Source organism: Haemorhous mexicanus, chromosome 24 (assembly GCF_027477595.1).
Source record: "Haemorhous mexicanus isolate bHaeMex1 chromosome 24, bHaeMex1.pri, whole genome shotgun sequence".
Taxonomy (NCBI): Eukaryota; Metazoa; Chordata; class Aves; order Passeriformes; family Fringillidae; genus Haemorhous; species Haemorhous mexicanus.
In genome coordinates this window covers 1,898,771-1,913,342 of record NC_082364.1, presented here as the reverse complement: position 1 = coordinate 1,913,342, position 14,572 = coordinate 1,898,771, and the positions used below count along the sequence as shown (strand labels likewise).

Below are 14,572 nucleotides of genomic sequence, written 5' to 3'. Positions count from 1 at the left end.
GGCTGCCCGTGGCACGGCGCCGCGCCGCGCCGCTCGGCCTCCCGCTGCCCCGGGCTGCGCTGGCCCGAGCGGCCCGGCCGGGGCACGGCCCGCGGGCTCGGCCTGCTCCCCGCGCCCGCCGCGCCGCCCGCGCTCCGGCCCGAGCCGGAGGACGAGGAGAGAGGTGGGTCCCGGAGGGGATCTCGGCGCCAGCCGCGTCCGAGCCCCGCCGAGCGCGGACCGACCCCCGCGGGGTCCCTAGGGAGGGGCGGCCCACGGCATTTAGCCGTAATTTAATCAACAGGGTGTTTAATCAAGAGGAGGGAAGGGCTCAGTGCAGTGTATTTAGATGCTCATTTATGAATATGGTGATAGTAAATCTGGAATCATGGATGTTGCCTGCAGTGTTTCCAATGAACCCACAGAACAATAAGAAATCCTCTGGGGACAGAAGAGGATTCTCATTACAAGCCCTTTGTTGTAAACTAAAACACAAGAAGTTCCACCTTAGCATTAGGAAGAACTTCTTGACATGGAAAGTGGCAGAGCACTGGGACAGGTTACCCAGGGAGGTCCTGGATTCTCCCTCCTTAGAGACATTCCAGACCTACAGGAACACGTTCCTGTGTCACCTGCTCCAGTCGACCCTGCCTTGGCAGGGGGTTTGGACTGGATGATTTCCAGAGATCCCTCCCAACCCTAATGACTCTGTGATTCCATTTGTCTTATTTACGGAGTTACTGTCTTTCTCAGTGCCACTGGCAGAGCTGTCACTGATGAACAAGTTGATCCACACGTCCCTGGTGGAGTCCCAGCAGCACGTGGAGATCCTGCAGCGAGACCCCAGCTCCCCACTCTTTTCCATCAAGACCTTCGAGGAGCTGCCCCTGTGAGTTGCCACAGCCCCCGGCCCCACCATGCTCCGTCACGCCAGCCTCCTTCACGTGGGCCCTTGGATGCTTTGTTTCCACAGGAAGAAGGAGCTCTTGCAGGGGGTTTATATGATGGGCTTCAACAGACCATCCAAAATCCAGGAGCAGGCTCTGCCACTGATGCTGGCATACCCGTGAGTAGGAACACGGCGGAGGCGGCTGAGCCCCTGCTCCTCGCGGCACCCCAGCGCTCTGGTGCCAAGCAGGAATGCCCCGACCCCTGCTTTGCACTAAGCTGCTTTTGCCTTGCAGGCCCCAAAATCTGATTGCCCAGAGCCAGTCAGGGACAGGGAAAACAGCAGCTTTTGTCTTGGCCATGTTGAGCAGAGCCAGTGCCAGCGAGAAATATCCACAGGTAATGCAGGACAGGGAGAGCTGCTGCAGCTGGGGTTGGCCCAAGCACCCAGGACACTGCCAGGGACAGAGCTCTGGGCTTTGTCTCGGTTCCTGTGTGACTTTACCCGCTGGAGTGGGATGATAAACCACCAGGACCCAATGGCAGGTAGGACCAAAAGCACGGTGCCCACCTCAGGATTGCCAGAGTGGATCAATCCAGGATTCAGTTTCCCTGGAATATAGGTTTTGAGGAGCAGCTGCAGACACTTCTGGTTTCTGGTGGTCAGATACTCCCAGTCCCCCCTCTGGGTGCAGAACCAGCTTTGCCAGCTGTTTCCAGCCATGTAAGATCTCCTTTTGTATGTGTGGACAGTGTGGCTGAACTAGGGCACAGGAACAAGCTGCACCACGCTTCTGAGAGACTCATTTCCTCCTCAAAAAGAGCAGCAGCAGCTTCTTTCTGCCCCCTTGGTTAGAGCTGGGAACACAGCCCAGCTCCTGAACCTCCAGCCGTGCCATGCTGCCCCATCCCCTGTGCCTCAGTGCTGTGGGATGCTCCTGAGCTCCTCTACCCCTGTGCCCCATCCTGACAGCTCCTTCCTCTGCTCTCCTGCAGTGCCTCTGCCTGGCTCCCACCTACGAGCTGGCTCTGCAGATCGGGCAGGTGGTGCGCACCATTGGGAAGTTCTGCACTGACATCAAGGTGAACTACGCTGTCCGGGGAAACCGAGGTGAGTCCAGCCCAGCACAGCTCCCAGCACTGCTGCAGAAACAGGGAGGGAGCACAGGGATCCTCTCTTAGAGCCTGGAGCTACCAGGGACTGCCCAGACATGAAGGGCAATAATGTAGTTTTGTCCCCCTCTCCTGCTGTGGAGGCTTTTCCATCATCGCTGGCTGCTTGCAGACTCCCTTTTCCCATATGGAGGTGGTTCCCATGCCCCAAGGCTGTAGGGAAGTGTCATGATGACCCCTTGAAGGCATTGCTGAGCAGCCAGAGTCTGAGCAAGCCAAGGGAAAACACAGAGCAGCAGAGAGCTCCCTGCCTGGAGGCAGCCAAATGCCTTTTGCCCCCTTGCAGTTTTGAAGGGCACGGTGCTGGAGGAGCAGATCATCATCGGAACACCGGGCACCACGCTGGACTGGTGCTTCAAACAACGCATCCTGGACCTGACAAAGATCTCCTTGTTCGTGCTGGATGAGGCTGACATCATGATCGACACGCAGGGCCTCTCCTGTCAGAGCATCCGCATCCACAGGTGAGGATTGCTGAGAGCAGCTGTCCTGATTCCCTGCTTTCCCTTCTCTTCTGTAGCTTTAAAGGAATCTCACCAAAGGGCTGTGAGAGTGTGCCCATGGTGCCAAAGAGGCTTGTCCACAGGTCTGTCTTTCTGTACAACTGCGTGCACTGGACACACAGGAAGACACTTCACCTTATTTAGCTTTCCTTTGAGCTGTTCTGTGATTGACTCACAGAACCATAGAATGGCCTCAATTGGAAGGGACCTTAAAGCACATCTTGTTCCCACCCTTTCCCATTGGCAGGGACACCTTCTATTAGACCAGGTTGCTCAGAGCTCCATCCAGCTTGGCCTTGAACACTTCCAGGGATGGGGCAGCCACAGCTGCTCTGGACAACCTATGCCAGGGCATCACCATCCTCACAGGGAAGAACTTCCTCCTGACATCTAAACCTGTTTTCTTTCAGTGTGAAGCCATTCCCCCCTTTTCCTGTCACTATAGACTCTTGTAAAAAGTCCCTCTCCATCTTTCTTGTCAGCCATCTTCGCTTCCCTTTCCATTGAAGGCAAGACAAAATCAGTTTAAATTAGGGTTTCTGTCCTTCTCCTGGACAGCAGCAGCTGCTCTCCGGGGCTGATAGAGCTTTTTCCCTGCCCCAGGGCTCTTCCCAAGAGCTGCCAAGTGCTGCTGTTTTCAGCCACTTACAAGGAGCCAGTGCGGGCCTTTGCGGAGCGGATCATCCCCGACCCCATCGTGATCAAGCTGCGTGAGGAGGAGCTCACCCTGAGCAACATCAGGCAGTACTTCATGGTGTGCCAGAGCTCAGATGAGCAGTACAAGGCCCTCTGCAACCTCTATGGCAGCTTCACCATTGGTCAGGTCATGATCTTCTGCCAGGTAAGGGGCCTGCCTGGGAGAGCCGTGCACTGCCCCTCTCCTGTTGGGAATAGCAGGAAGGAGTCATTTTACAGTGTGGGCACAGTGGCTCCTCCCAAGACCCCCAAAACAAGGGAGCAGACCCCAAGGGAGTGTTGAAAACTGCCATGAGTTCCCTCAAAAGGGGCAGGAGACTCTGAAGAGGGAACTGTTGGCCTCAGCCTCTCCCCGTGTGTGCAGACCCGGAGGCTGGCAGACTGGCTGTCGGGGAAGATGAGCCGGGACGGGCACCAAGTGGCCATCCTGACAGCAGAGCTGACGGTGGTGCAGCGGGCCAGCGTCATCCAGCGCTTCCGTGAGGGCAAGGAGAAGGTCCTCATCGCCACCAACGTCTGTGCCAGAGGTATCCTGGCAACCCCCGTGCCCCTCTGATGGCCTGAAATGCACCAGGCCTGTTCTTCCACGTGGGCTTGAGCAGCAGATCCTGTGGGACAAGGTATCCCAAGAGGATCTTTTCCCTCTGTTCCAGGCATTGATGTGCAGCAGGTCACCACGGTGGTGAACTTTGGCCTCCCCGTGGATCAGGACGGCGAGCCAGATTTTGAGACCTACCTGCACCGCATTGGGAGGGCGGGACGCTTCGGGCACCGCGGCATCGCCTTCAGCGTGGTGCAGAGGGAGACCGTGCGGCTCGTGCACAAGATTGAGGAGTATTTCCGTGAGTATCCACATGGATCCTCTGCTCCCACAGGCAGGGCTGGAACTGTGATCCCCTGCAACTCATTTCCTGTTGGCAAATAGTCCTTGTTGGGCTGCTCCCCTGCCCAGGGCTCATCTCACTGGGAACGGGTGACAGATACAGCTTTTAGGGTGATTTTTGCTCCCCAGCTGGCAAATTTCCCAAGAAGCAGCCCTGGAGGTTGTGTGCAGCTTGTAAGGGATGTTTCTGGTACCCAGGATGCTTCAGCACCTTTTTTTCCCTCTTTCAGGCATTTTTTCTGCCTTTCCTTGCAAGGGCTTGTCCCAGGGGACCTGGTGCCCCAGCTCAGCCCTGGCTGTGGGAGAGGAGGTGGCAGCTGTGGAAATCTTTCCTGAGTGGAAATTGATTGTCACTTCCTAACATCAAGAGGATTTTCATGTGATTTGCCAGATGGCAGAGCTGCACTGATGGTTTTTTGAATCCCAGTGCCTGTTTTCCCTGTGATTTTTAGAGGAAAGAAGGTTATAGAAGCCTTCTGATGGGCAGGAAACTGTCCCTTCCACATCTCCAGCCTCAGAGCCACTCAGCCCTCTTGGTTCCGTCAAATGTCCACCTGTCCTTGGAACCTGGAGTGAGCCTGAGGCAGACACCAGGCAGAGAAGACACGAGCCAAACATTCTGGCAAAGATTGTTGCCATGGAGTAGAAGCAATGAGCAGCTGGAACAACTGGCATGTGGATGAGCCCAACCACAGCCATGGGCAGAAGGAGCCAGTGTGAGGATGAACCCCCAGCGATCTGACTTGTGCTTTTCATGTTGTGATGTTGCAGTTGGAGGGTACAGACCCTCCCTGTCCTGCATGGCTGTGGAGGTGGGAACAGGGAGCGGGGGTACATCAGAGGCTGAGCTCTGCATGCTGCTGCTGTGGGGCTGCTCCTGGTGCTTGCTGCCTGCTGCCCTGATCCACTTCCCCTCCTGCTTTGTCCCAGCTGATTTCCCTGCTGACCCCATTTCTCCTGCACTTCCTCCCAGCTGATTTCCCCGAAGAGAGAAGTGCTGCAGTGAGCACTCCAGGAGCTTCCCAGCTGGCGTGGGGCACTCAGGTGTCACGGGCAGCGTGCAGGAGGGGAGCGAGCCCTGCACTCACATCCCAACAATTGCTCTTTCCTTCCTACAGAGACCACGATCAAGCAGCTGGATCCATACGACATGGACGAGCTGGAGAAGCTTGCAGCTGAGTGAGGAGCAGGGATTCGTTCTCCCAAATCTAAGTTGCAGTTCTAAACAGGAGGAAAAGTTACAGGGGAAGACTTCCCGGTTCTCTTGTATCCTGAAGCTGTTGAGTTTTGTTGTGTTGCCTGAGGAGAGGCTGGAGCGAACCTTGTGTCGCTAGATGGCAGCAGGAATCCACTGCTGCCATCCCAGATCCCGGGGCAAAATCCGAGTGTTCAGGGTCCCGGCAGTGCAGGAGAGAGGTTGGACCCCCGGGGGTTCCGAAATCCAAGTGTTCAGGATCCCATCGGTGAGGGAGAGAGGTTGGACCCCAGGAGTCTGAAACCCAAATGTTCAGGGTCCCAGCAGTGTGAGGACAGAAGTTGGACTCAGGGACTAGACTGTGTTTGTGCCTTTGTTAATCTTTAATAAATGAAATTGTTTGTAATCACCAGGGTAGCTCCTTCTTTACCAAAATTCTGAAATACATCAACCCCTGCAGGTGAGGTTCGATTAGGTCAGTGTGGACAATGGTGTCATTTATTGGGTTGGCTACTGCACTCTGCTGTCCTCATCCAGATTTCTATCCAAACCTGACCTGAACGGGCACAGAAAGTGACCAAAACGTGATGAGAGTGCAGCCAGAGGTGGAAGCAGGACCTGGTGGTAGCAGGAGGGGGCCTGGCCCTGGCTCTGCAGTTCCTTGCTGCCAGCTGTAACCCTTTGGGGCATTTCAAGCCTCCTTGGGGAGAGTACACGCATTTAGTATTAACAGTGTGATTTTGGTAATTCTAATTAAAGGATCAGAGGGGAGATAGGAGATGGAAGGTAGTTTTCCAGGCTTTGCTGGGTGTTCCCTGATCCCCCTCACCATGTGCACCCCCAAATCCCCCCTGGCTTGCTCCAGCCCCTTGGCATTGCGTTACGGCACAGCCGCCCCTATGAATGTTTGATGGTCTGGGGCGTTGCAGACAGTGGGAGATGAAATATCAAACCTTGCTCCTTGCCTGGCTTCCCCAGCTCCAAACCCCCCAGCTTTGATCACAGGGGAGTGGCAGTTTATTTTCCCCTCCTTTAGCCAAAAAAATACTGTGTGGAGGAGGGAACACTCAGGGATTAAATTCCCACATGGGGGGAATGCATGGATGCTGCCATTCCCACAGCAAGTGCACCGCTCCTCAGCCCTGAGATTGCAGGGGCCCAGGCGGCAGTGGCGTCGGGTTCCCCCTGTGCTGGCAGGTTGATAAATAATTAACAGTTAATCAGGGCTGGGCTTAATTACCTGGGGGTAACCGGAGAGCAGGTCGTGCTGGAGAGCGCAGCCCTGCTTCGGCGTGCTGGTGCTGGACATGGCGCCATGGAGCGTGGCCGGGCACCGCCGCCGCCGCCTTGGAGGGGGCCCTGGATCCTGGTGCTGCTGCCGGCGCTGGCAGGGGGTGAGCACCGACCTGTCCCCGCGTGTCCCGGGTGGGGGGCGAGCAGAGGCCTGACGGCCACTCTGCCCCGGGGCAGGGCAGCCGCTGGCAGCCGGCGAGGCGGCCTACGAGGAATGGCGGGCGACGGGCGTGCGAGGCCGGGCAGTGGAGCTGAGCTGTGGGCCGGCGGCCGCAGCCCCGCCGGCCGTGGTCTTCTGGAGCTTCACGCCACAGGGAGAGGGGCTCCCGCGGGCGGTGGCCGTGGGCTCGGGCAGGGAGGTGGCCATGGCCCCCGGCACGGGGATGCTGGGCCGGGTGACGCTGCGCAACGGGACGCTGGAGCTGCGGGAGCTGCGCGTGGCCGCCCAGGGCCGCTTCCTCTGCCAGGGGCTCTTCCCAGAGCGGGGCCGGCTCCGTGTGGGCTATGCCGCCATCCTTCTGCGTGTCCTGGGTAAGTCCCTGGCTGTGGCCAACCTGGGGGGACCTGCTGGCCAGCAGCAGCCAGCATCACGCTCTCCTAGATCGTGGTCAAGCCCAGCCCCTTGCCCAGTAGCCAACAGAACCATCCACTGGCCAACAAAACACCTCCCTAGCCAACAAAGGGCTCCACAAGTCAATAAAGCGTAGCACAAGCCAGCAAAGTGCCCCACTAGCCAATGCAGAGTCCCAAGAGCCAACATGGTGGTTCACTAGCACCTGTAGTACCCCATTCACCAACCAGGCACCCCACTAGTTAGTGGAGTACCCTACTTGCCAGTGTAGTCTGCTACTACCCAGCAAAGCATCCTTATAGCCAACATAACACACCGCTAGCCAATATAGCATCCCATCAGCCAAGGTAGCTCAACACAAGCCAGCACAGCACCCATCAGCCAACCCAGACAGAGCTCCACTAGCCAACTCCACTAGCCAGCACAGAACACCATCAGCCAGCAAACCTCCCTTGCCTCCAACCAGTGTAGCCCCCTACGAGCCACCAGGGCAGCCCACTCAGCCACCCTCATTTCCTTGCCCTGGCTACCCAAGCATCCCGCCACCCCAAACTGGTCCCAGTAGCTCCCCCAGCTAGTACCCGTGCCCACAGCCAGGGCACCCCTCACTAGCCTGCAGGTGTCCTCACTAGCCACTGGCTGCTATGGCACTTCACTGGCCAAACAATCTATCTGGGTGGGGTACGTGGGGGGCATAGGGGGGCATGGGTGGCCCCTGGGACGTTCTGGTGTCTGGGGGGCCGCTCACACTCGGTGCCCCCAGTGCCTGTCTCCAAGCCCTTCGTGCGGCCAACGGCGGCGGCGGCAGCGGAGGGGGCGCCGGTGGCCCTGACATGCACCGTGCGGGAGGGGACGGAGCCGCTGAGCTTCTCCTGGCAGCACCAGGAGCCCCGTGGGGGTCCCTCAGTGACCTCTGCAGGGCTGGGGGGCTCCAGGGCAGAGCTGCAGCTGACACCTGCCAACCGCAGCCACACGGGCTGGTACATCTGCACCGTGCGCAACGAGGTCAACAACCGCACCAGCGACCCCGTCTACCTGGACATCGTCTGTGAGTGCCCTGGGCACCACACACCTCAGGGGGCCCTCAGCCACCAGCTGGGGGGACATCTTCAGGGCTGATGCCATCCACGGCATCTTCAGGTCTGGGGCCATCCATGGCATGTCTGTGGCCACCACAATGCTGCATGGTTTATCCATGGCCACTGAGCACCCTGCCACCATGGTATGTCCATAGCTATCATGGAACATCCATGGACATCATGTATCCTGCCTCCGTGATGCCTCTGTGGCCGCCACTGTCTCTGTGGCCGCCACAGTATGGCTTCTTGTTGCTTTGATGGATTCATGGCCATCATACACCCCACCGGCATAATGCCTCTCTAGCCACCATGGCCAGCGTGTGTGCTGCCACCACGATGCATCTGTGACCACTGTGTGTCATGGTGTGCTCACAGCCCTCATGGTGCACCCTTTCTAAGGGGCCTTTCCTGCCCAGCTTCCCACCAGTGAGAGAAAGCCCCTGGGAGGGCTGTGTCCCCTCTGTGGGGCTGTCCCTGTCTAAAGGGACCCGTGTCCCCGCAGATGGCCCCGATGAGCCGGCCATCCGTGTGGAGCCCTTCTCCCCCGAACAGGGGGGCTTCTCGGCGGGCGAGCGGGAGGACGTGGTGCTGAGCTGCCTGGCTCCCTCCAACCCCCCCAGCCGCTATGTCTGGCTGCACAACGGCTCCCAGGTGCACGTCGGCCAGACCTACGTCATCACTGCCATCGCCCGTGCCCAGGCGGGCACATACACCTGCCTGGCCGAGAACAGCCACCTGCAGACCCGCACCCAGGCCACCATCGTCCTCACTGTCTACTGTAAGTAACCCCGCGGGGGGGCCCCTAGGTCCCCATAGGGTGAGAAGGACCAGCGCAGCTCCCTGGTGAGGATGTGGGAGGGAGGGTGGGGCTGGGGGGAACCCACGCTCTCCCCCAGTGCCGATGGTCTCCTGCAGATCCCCCCGCCGGCAGCCCCAGCTGCTCCGCCCTGGCCTCCGATGATCAGCGCGATGTGGCCCTGCGGTGCCGCTGGCTGGGGGGCTTCCCCCTGGCTCGGCTGCGCTGGGTGGGCCCCCAGGAGGAGGAGGAGGAGGAAGAGGGGTTGATGGGGACCAGCTTTTCCATGGCCACCAGGATCCAGCCAGGGGTAGCCACCAGGAACGGCAGCTCCTTCTCCTGCCTGGCCTCCCACCCCGCGCTGCCACTGGGGGCTGCATGTGGGACCACCCTGTGTGAGTGACAGTGGGCCCGTCTGCCCCCCAGCCCCCTTTGTGACCCCCCGATGTCACAGCAGAGCTGCACTGACCCCGTGCCATGGCCAAACCATGGATGGGCACTCCAGAGTGCTGCTGCCTTTCCTGGGACCTTCAGCACCTCCAGCTTGCTCCAAAACGGGGACGCTGTGGCACGGCCGGGATTGCCGAACCCCCCTCGCCCTGGTGGGGGGGGATGTGTCTCCTTTTTGGGGGTGCTTTGGCACAGCGCGGCAGTGCTCCACTCCGACACCGCTCCGTCCCACAGGGGTCCCGTCTGGCAGCCCCACCTGCGCGGCGGCGGCCACCAAGGGTGACGAGTACGTGATGCTGCGGTGCCGGTGGGAGGGGGGCACGCCGCTCGTCACCCTGTGCTGGCGGGACAGTGCGGGCCGGACCCTGGGCGACCCCACGCCCTCCACCGCCGTGCTGGTGCTGAGCACCGACGGCAGCCTGGGCGGCCGGGAGTTCGTCTGCGTGGCCGCGCACCCGCTGCGGGCCGCTGCCGCCGAGTGCCGCCTACGGCTGGGTAAGCCGGACCCGTCCCCAGCGCCCCCACCGTGCCACGGCGGGGTGGCACGTCCCGGCCGATAGTGTCCCCCCTTCTCGCCGAGTAGAGGTCCCCGAGCTGCAGGCGGAGAGCGAAGTGGCGGTGCTGGAGGGCGGCGAGGCGCTGCTGGCGTGCCGACAACGCGGCAGCAGTGCTAATCTCCGTGCCACGGTGGCTTGGTACGACCCAAAGGAGCGGGAGGTGACACCGGGGCTGGCCAAGTACCAGCTGGAGCAGGGAGAAGCGTGGGTTAACCTCACCGTCCGGGATGCCGAGTGGCCGGGGGACAGTGGGATCTACCGCTGCACCGCCACCAATGCCGTGGGCACCGCCAGCCTCCCCGTCCGCCTCCGCGTGGACCGTGAGTCCTGGGAAGGGCAAGAGTGGGTTGGAGGTATCAAGGGTGGGCTGGGGGCATCAAGCCCCTCCTGCCGGGTGCCATCTCGCCGCAGGATACCCAGCCCCGCCCAACGTCACCATCAGTAAGCTGCGGTACACGCGGGCGCGCACCGAGGTGCGGCTGGAGTGGCGGACGCAGGGCGCCGGCAACCTCACCGGCTTCGTGGTGCAGCGGCGCCAAACCAAGAAGCCCCTCCGAGAGACCCCCAGTCCCTGGGAAACAGCCGCCGGCGACATCGAGCCGCACTCCCGCGACCGGCGCCTGGGGGGGCTGGACCCCGCGGTGCTCTATGCTTTCCGCGTCCTGGCCGTCAACCACCGCACGGCCGGGCACCCCTCCGAGGTGCAGACGCCAGGTGAAGTGGGCAGGGGCTGCTCCGTGGGGGCAGAGCGAGGGCTGAGTGGAGAAGGGCAGCGTTTCCATCCCGGTGGAGCTGAGGAGCCGAGTGTGAGCAGCGGTCAGCAGGTTTCAGGCACAGGCTCGCACCTTCCCGGGCCTTTCTTCGCTCTGCTCGTCCCTGCTGCCTGCCATGTTCCCTCTGCTCTCTTCCAGCCGAGCCTCCCTTCGAGGCCTACCCAGCGGTGACGGGGGCGGCGGTGGCAGGGATGCTGGTGGCCACCGCAGCATCGCTGCTGGCCGTGCACTGCATCGCCCGCCACAGGGAGAACCTCCCACGTGAGTGCCGGGGCCGCGGCGGCTCCTCGGGGGCTACGGCCCGACCCCTGCCCCCACCCACCTCACACCCATCTGTCTCCCCAGGGCTGCACGACCTGCTGTTCCGCACGTGAGTGCCCAAACCCCTCTGCCCCAGCGCTCCTGTGCCCGGGCACCAGCGAGCCTCCCGTGTCCCCGCAGGGCCGGTCCTGGCGCCCAGGAGCCCGTGGGCACAGCGGAGGATGCTGAAGCAGCCGCAGGCGGGGAGGAGGGAGCAGGGCCAGCCCAGAGAGACTCGTGTGCCCCCGGCACGGCAGCGGGTGCCGAAGCAGCACCAGCACAGGGAGACCCGTCTGCGCCGGGCACTGCAGCAGGTACCGGGGCGGGCTGAGGGCAGAGCCACCTGCCCCGCCGAACCAGCGCCCACCCGGGGCTCCTCCACCCCTTGCAGAGCCGCTCTCGGCAACATCAGGCACCACCGATGACCCAGTTAATGTCACCATCACCGTGACAGCGACACCGTGACCACTGCGGCTTTTGCTCCCGATTTCCCTCTCCTGCTCTCTCCCGCACCACGGGACGGCAGCACCCACCTGTGCGCCTCGGGCTGCGAGGCAGCTGCCTCCAAACGCTGCACCCGGCGAAAGCCCCTCCAGCTCAGCCCCGGGCCTGCAGTTACTGCTGGAGCTAAAATAAATATTTAGGCTACAATAAATAGTTTCTCACCGATGGCAGGAAAAAAGCCCGAGGGCCGAAGCGCTGCTCTCAGCCCCAGGGCTGGCACTGACTGGGGATGCTGCCTGGGGACTGTGCTGAGGTTTCTGTGGTACAAAAACAGCCACAAAGCTTTTTGTGGGAAGGGGCCTCATCTTCACCCCCAGACTCCCCAGTTTCAGGCCAAACCGCAGGAGGTTAAAAATAGTGATTGGAGATGGTTTTTCCCTGCATTGGTGCAAGCACCAAGGGAAGCAGGGTCCAAGGAAAGCGTCAGGCAGTTCCCAGCTTTCCTGAGTCCTCATCTTCTGCTGTGTGTGGAGACAAGGGCACCTTGGGCCATTTTCTCCTGTATTTGGTTAATAATAACCCATTGGGAAGTATCAAGCCACAGGAACCAACCTTGATCAATGCCCACAGAGTATCAGTCTCCACATCAGCCATAAAGCAGCATTAATCCCTTTATCAAACTGCCCCCAGAAATACAAATCCTACCCAACCCCCCTGCAAAACCATCACTTCCAAACACAGAACATTCCAAAGGGATATTACAGCTTCTCTGGACGACAGAGTGTCTTTATCTGACACACCCACAATACAGGGGAGATTTAAGCAAGGTTGCTTAAAACCACGGTTAAATTTCAGTGTTTGGGGAAAACAAAGCAGCCACAGTTAAATCCCAAATACTCATGGGCCAATCTCTGTTGGACCTTGCAGCAGATCCTGCAAAAGGAAAATCCAGGCTGTGAGGATGAGATAAACAAAAAGGGAGGAGGGAGATCTGTGGTGGCTCTGGGGTGCCAGCCAAAACCCACGGGTGTGAAGTCCAAGGTGTGCAAAGAACTTTGGAATAAGGCAGCTCTGGCTGGGAGGATGCACAACCCTAAAAAAAGCGCAAAAGAATAAATAGAACCACAAATAATGCAACAGAAGACAAGGCTTTGGGGAGAGCTCACTGTGGCTTTCAATTACCTGAAGTAGGAGGGAGAGGGATTTCTTATACGAGCAGATAGTTACAGGACAAGGGAGAATGGTTTCCCACAGCCAGAGGGCAGGTTTAGATGGGATATTGGGAAGAAATTCTTCTCTGTGAGGGTGGTGAGGCCCTGGTACAGGGTGCCCAGAGAAGCTGTGGCTGTCCCAGTCTTGGAAGTGCCCAAGGCCAGGTTGAATGGGGCTTGGAGCAGCCTGGGATAGTGGAAGGTGTCTTCACCCACGGCAGGGGGTGGGATGGGACGAGCTTTAAGGTCTCTCCTAAATTAAACTGTGCTGGGATTCTATGAAACATAAAAAAAACCCATTCCAACACTGGGAGCAGCCCATGGAGCTGCTGCTACCAGAGCAGATCTCAAGGGCTTCCTCCTCACACAGACATCACTCCCCAAACCCTGTGGCTGGTGAAGCTGCACCAGTAGCCCTGAGCTCCCCAGGGCTTTGGAGCAGCTGCAGCCAGGCTGGCACAGCTCCCTCCCTTCCCACACTGGCCAGAGACACGCTGCTCTGGGCTGTACGTGTCACCTCGGGGTGGCCATCGCTGTAAATTGTGCTTCATTTCTGGGGCTTTGCACTGTGACTCCTGTGGGGGGAAGGAGTGCTTTGCAAGCATTGCTTTAGTTTATTTACTGGGATTAAGTTTGGAAAGGAAAAAACACCCACCCAAGCCCTGCAGTTAAGGTTGCAGCACCTCCATTGTGCTGTGTCCAGGATGGGCAGGTTCCTGACAGTTGTGCCCAGGGCTGATGGGAGCTGTTTCACCATGACTGGTTTAATTTCAGAGCTATCCAAGCTGTTAGTAATCCCTCAAACCAAGAGTTGAGCTGGATTTTTGTCTTCTGTGAGTGAGAAAGTGAGACAGGCTGGATTTCCACCTGTACATCTGCAGAAGGGTTATTGAGCACCTAAAGACACAGTCACTGACTCAAGTTCTGCTTCAAGCTGCACAGGACAGACTCAACCGAGGCTCATTTTCCTTACTGATCTTCTTATTTCTTCATCGGGATCTTCCCAGAGAAACCAAGAGAAGCCAGGAGGTGTTCATGGAAAGGAAGGTTCAAGTGCCATGTCACTGAGCTGCCAGGGAGGTGGCAGCTGTTGGTCATTTCAGACCTGCTTAAATCCCTCTCTTGGGCTCCTCAGAAGCGCTTGTCCTGCTGGTAAATTGCCATGGAAACACACTCCACATTTCCCATCCTCATTCTTTATATTATTACAATTCTTTTTTATACACATAACCAGGCTAGTTTTGTGGTGTGTGGGGGAAGAAAAAAAAAAACCAACAAAAAAGGGATTTCAAGGCATAAATAATATAAAAAGGCAACCATTTTGAAACCAAGATACATTCATATGACACTACTACAAAAAATAAATAGTGACTCTCTCTGTTATAATTAACATCCCCCCGTGACTCCCTTTCAGCGGTGCTGCGGTGCAGTTCCTGGCCTTTAGTGGGGACAACGGTCACTGCCTCAGGTTTCCTGCAGCTGGAGCTGACAAAGGTCCCCAGAACCATTTAGGGTGACTCTGGATGAACTCCATCCTGGTTTTTCCTTACAGTCCTTGGAAAGAGGCTGAAGAATGAGGGGACTCCAACTCAAAATGTGGTTCGATGTTTCCGAGTGCAGGAAGCTGCCGCCTGCAAAGCAAGAGCAGGGCAGGTGGTTGTGTCAGGTTTTTCAGGAGATTCTCTGTCAGCTCAACAGAACCACATGACCCAAAAACTAATTCCAGTGGGTGATGCTCTTTGGGCTCAGGCTCATTCCCACCATACCAGGCACAAGCACAG

General features: G+C 58.7%; 3 protein-coding genes across 9 annotated transcripts in view; 2 read left to right on the top strand and 1 right to left on the bottom strand.

Moving 5' to 3' along the window:
• Nucleotides 1–37: 37 nt before the first annotated feature.
• Nucleotides 38–5,723, top strand: DDX25 (DEAD-box helicase 25). 3 transcript variants are annotated; one of them, XR_009489322.1, is made up of 11 exons: nucleotides 38–163; nucleotides 733–868; nucleotides 953–1,045; nucleotides 1,164–1,266; nucleotides 1,864–1,978; nucleotides 2,327–2,504; nucleotides 3,147–3,384; nucleotides 3,604–3,766; nucleotides 3,893–4,081; nucleotides 4,353–4,838; nucleotides 5,241–5,723. XR_009489322.1 is itself a non-coding variant. In XM_059867038.1 (10 exons), the coding sequence occupies exons 2-10, from the start codon at nucleotides 756–758 to the stop codon at nucleotides 5,303–5,305; spliced, it is 1,257 nt and encodes a 418-aa protein (XP_059723021.1). In that variant the 5' UTR covers nucleotides 38–163; nucleotides 733–755; the 3' UTR covers nucleotides 5,306–5,723. The 3 variants fall into 3 exon arrangements, 1 of the variants encoding a protein (XP_059723021.1); XR_009489323.1 differs by having other exon boundaries at nucleotides 4,353–4,934; XM_059867038.1 differs by lacking the exon at nucleotides 4,353–4,838.
• Nucleotides 5,724–6,567: 844 nt separating this feature from the next.
• On the top strand, nucleotides 6,568–11,758 carry VSIG10L2 (V-set and immunoglobulin domain containing 10 like 2). Its single transcript, XM_059867028.1, has 12 exons — nucleotides 6,568–6,711; nucleotides 6,788–7,141; nucleotides 7,945–8,229; nucleotides 8,763–9,038; nucleotides 9,176–9,451; nucleotides 9,741–10,001; nucleotides 10,090–10,383; nucleotides 10,475–10,777; nucleotides 10,975–11,097; nucleotides 11,182–11,206; nucleotides 11,278–11,450; nucleotides 11,528–11,758. Exons 1-12 carry the CDS (start codon nucleotides 6,633–6,635, stop codon nucleotides 11,599–11,601), a joined length of 2,523 nt encoding a protein of 840 aa, XP_059723011.1. The 5' UTR covers nucleotides 6,568–6,632; the 3' UTR covers nucleotides 11,602–11,758.
• A 475-nt stretch (nucleotides 11,759–12,233) lies between these two features.
• CDON (cell adhesion associated, oncogene regulated) overlaps nucleotides 12,234–14,572 on the bottom strand; it is a 58,069-nt gene continuing 55,730 nt past the window's right edge. For 4 of the 5 annotated variants that reach the window (XM_059867025.1, XM_059867024.1, XM_059867026.1 and 1 more), the window contains one exon: nucleotides 12,234–14,422. In XM_059867025.1, the coding sequence (XP_059723008.1) occupies nucleotides 14,256–14,422 (167 nt within the window). In that variant the 3' untranslated portion in view covers nucleotides 12,234–14,255. The remainder of the gene's footprint in view (nucleotides 14,423–14,572) is intronic. The other variant, XR_009489313.1, reaches the window with a different exon arrangement.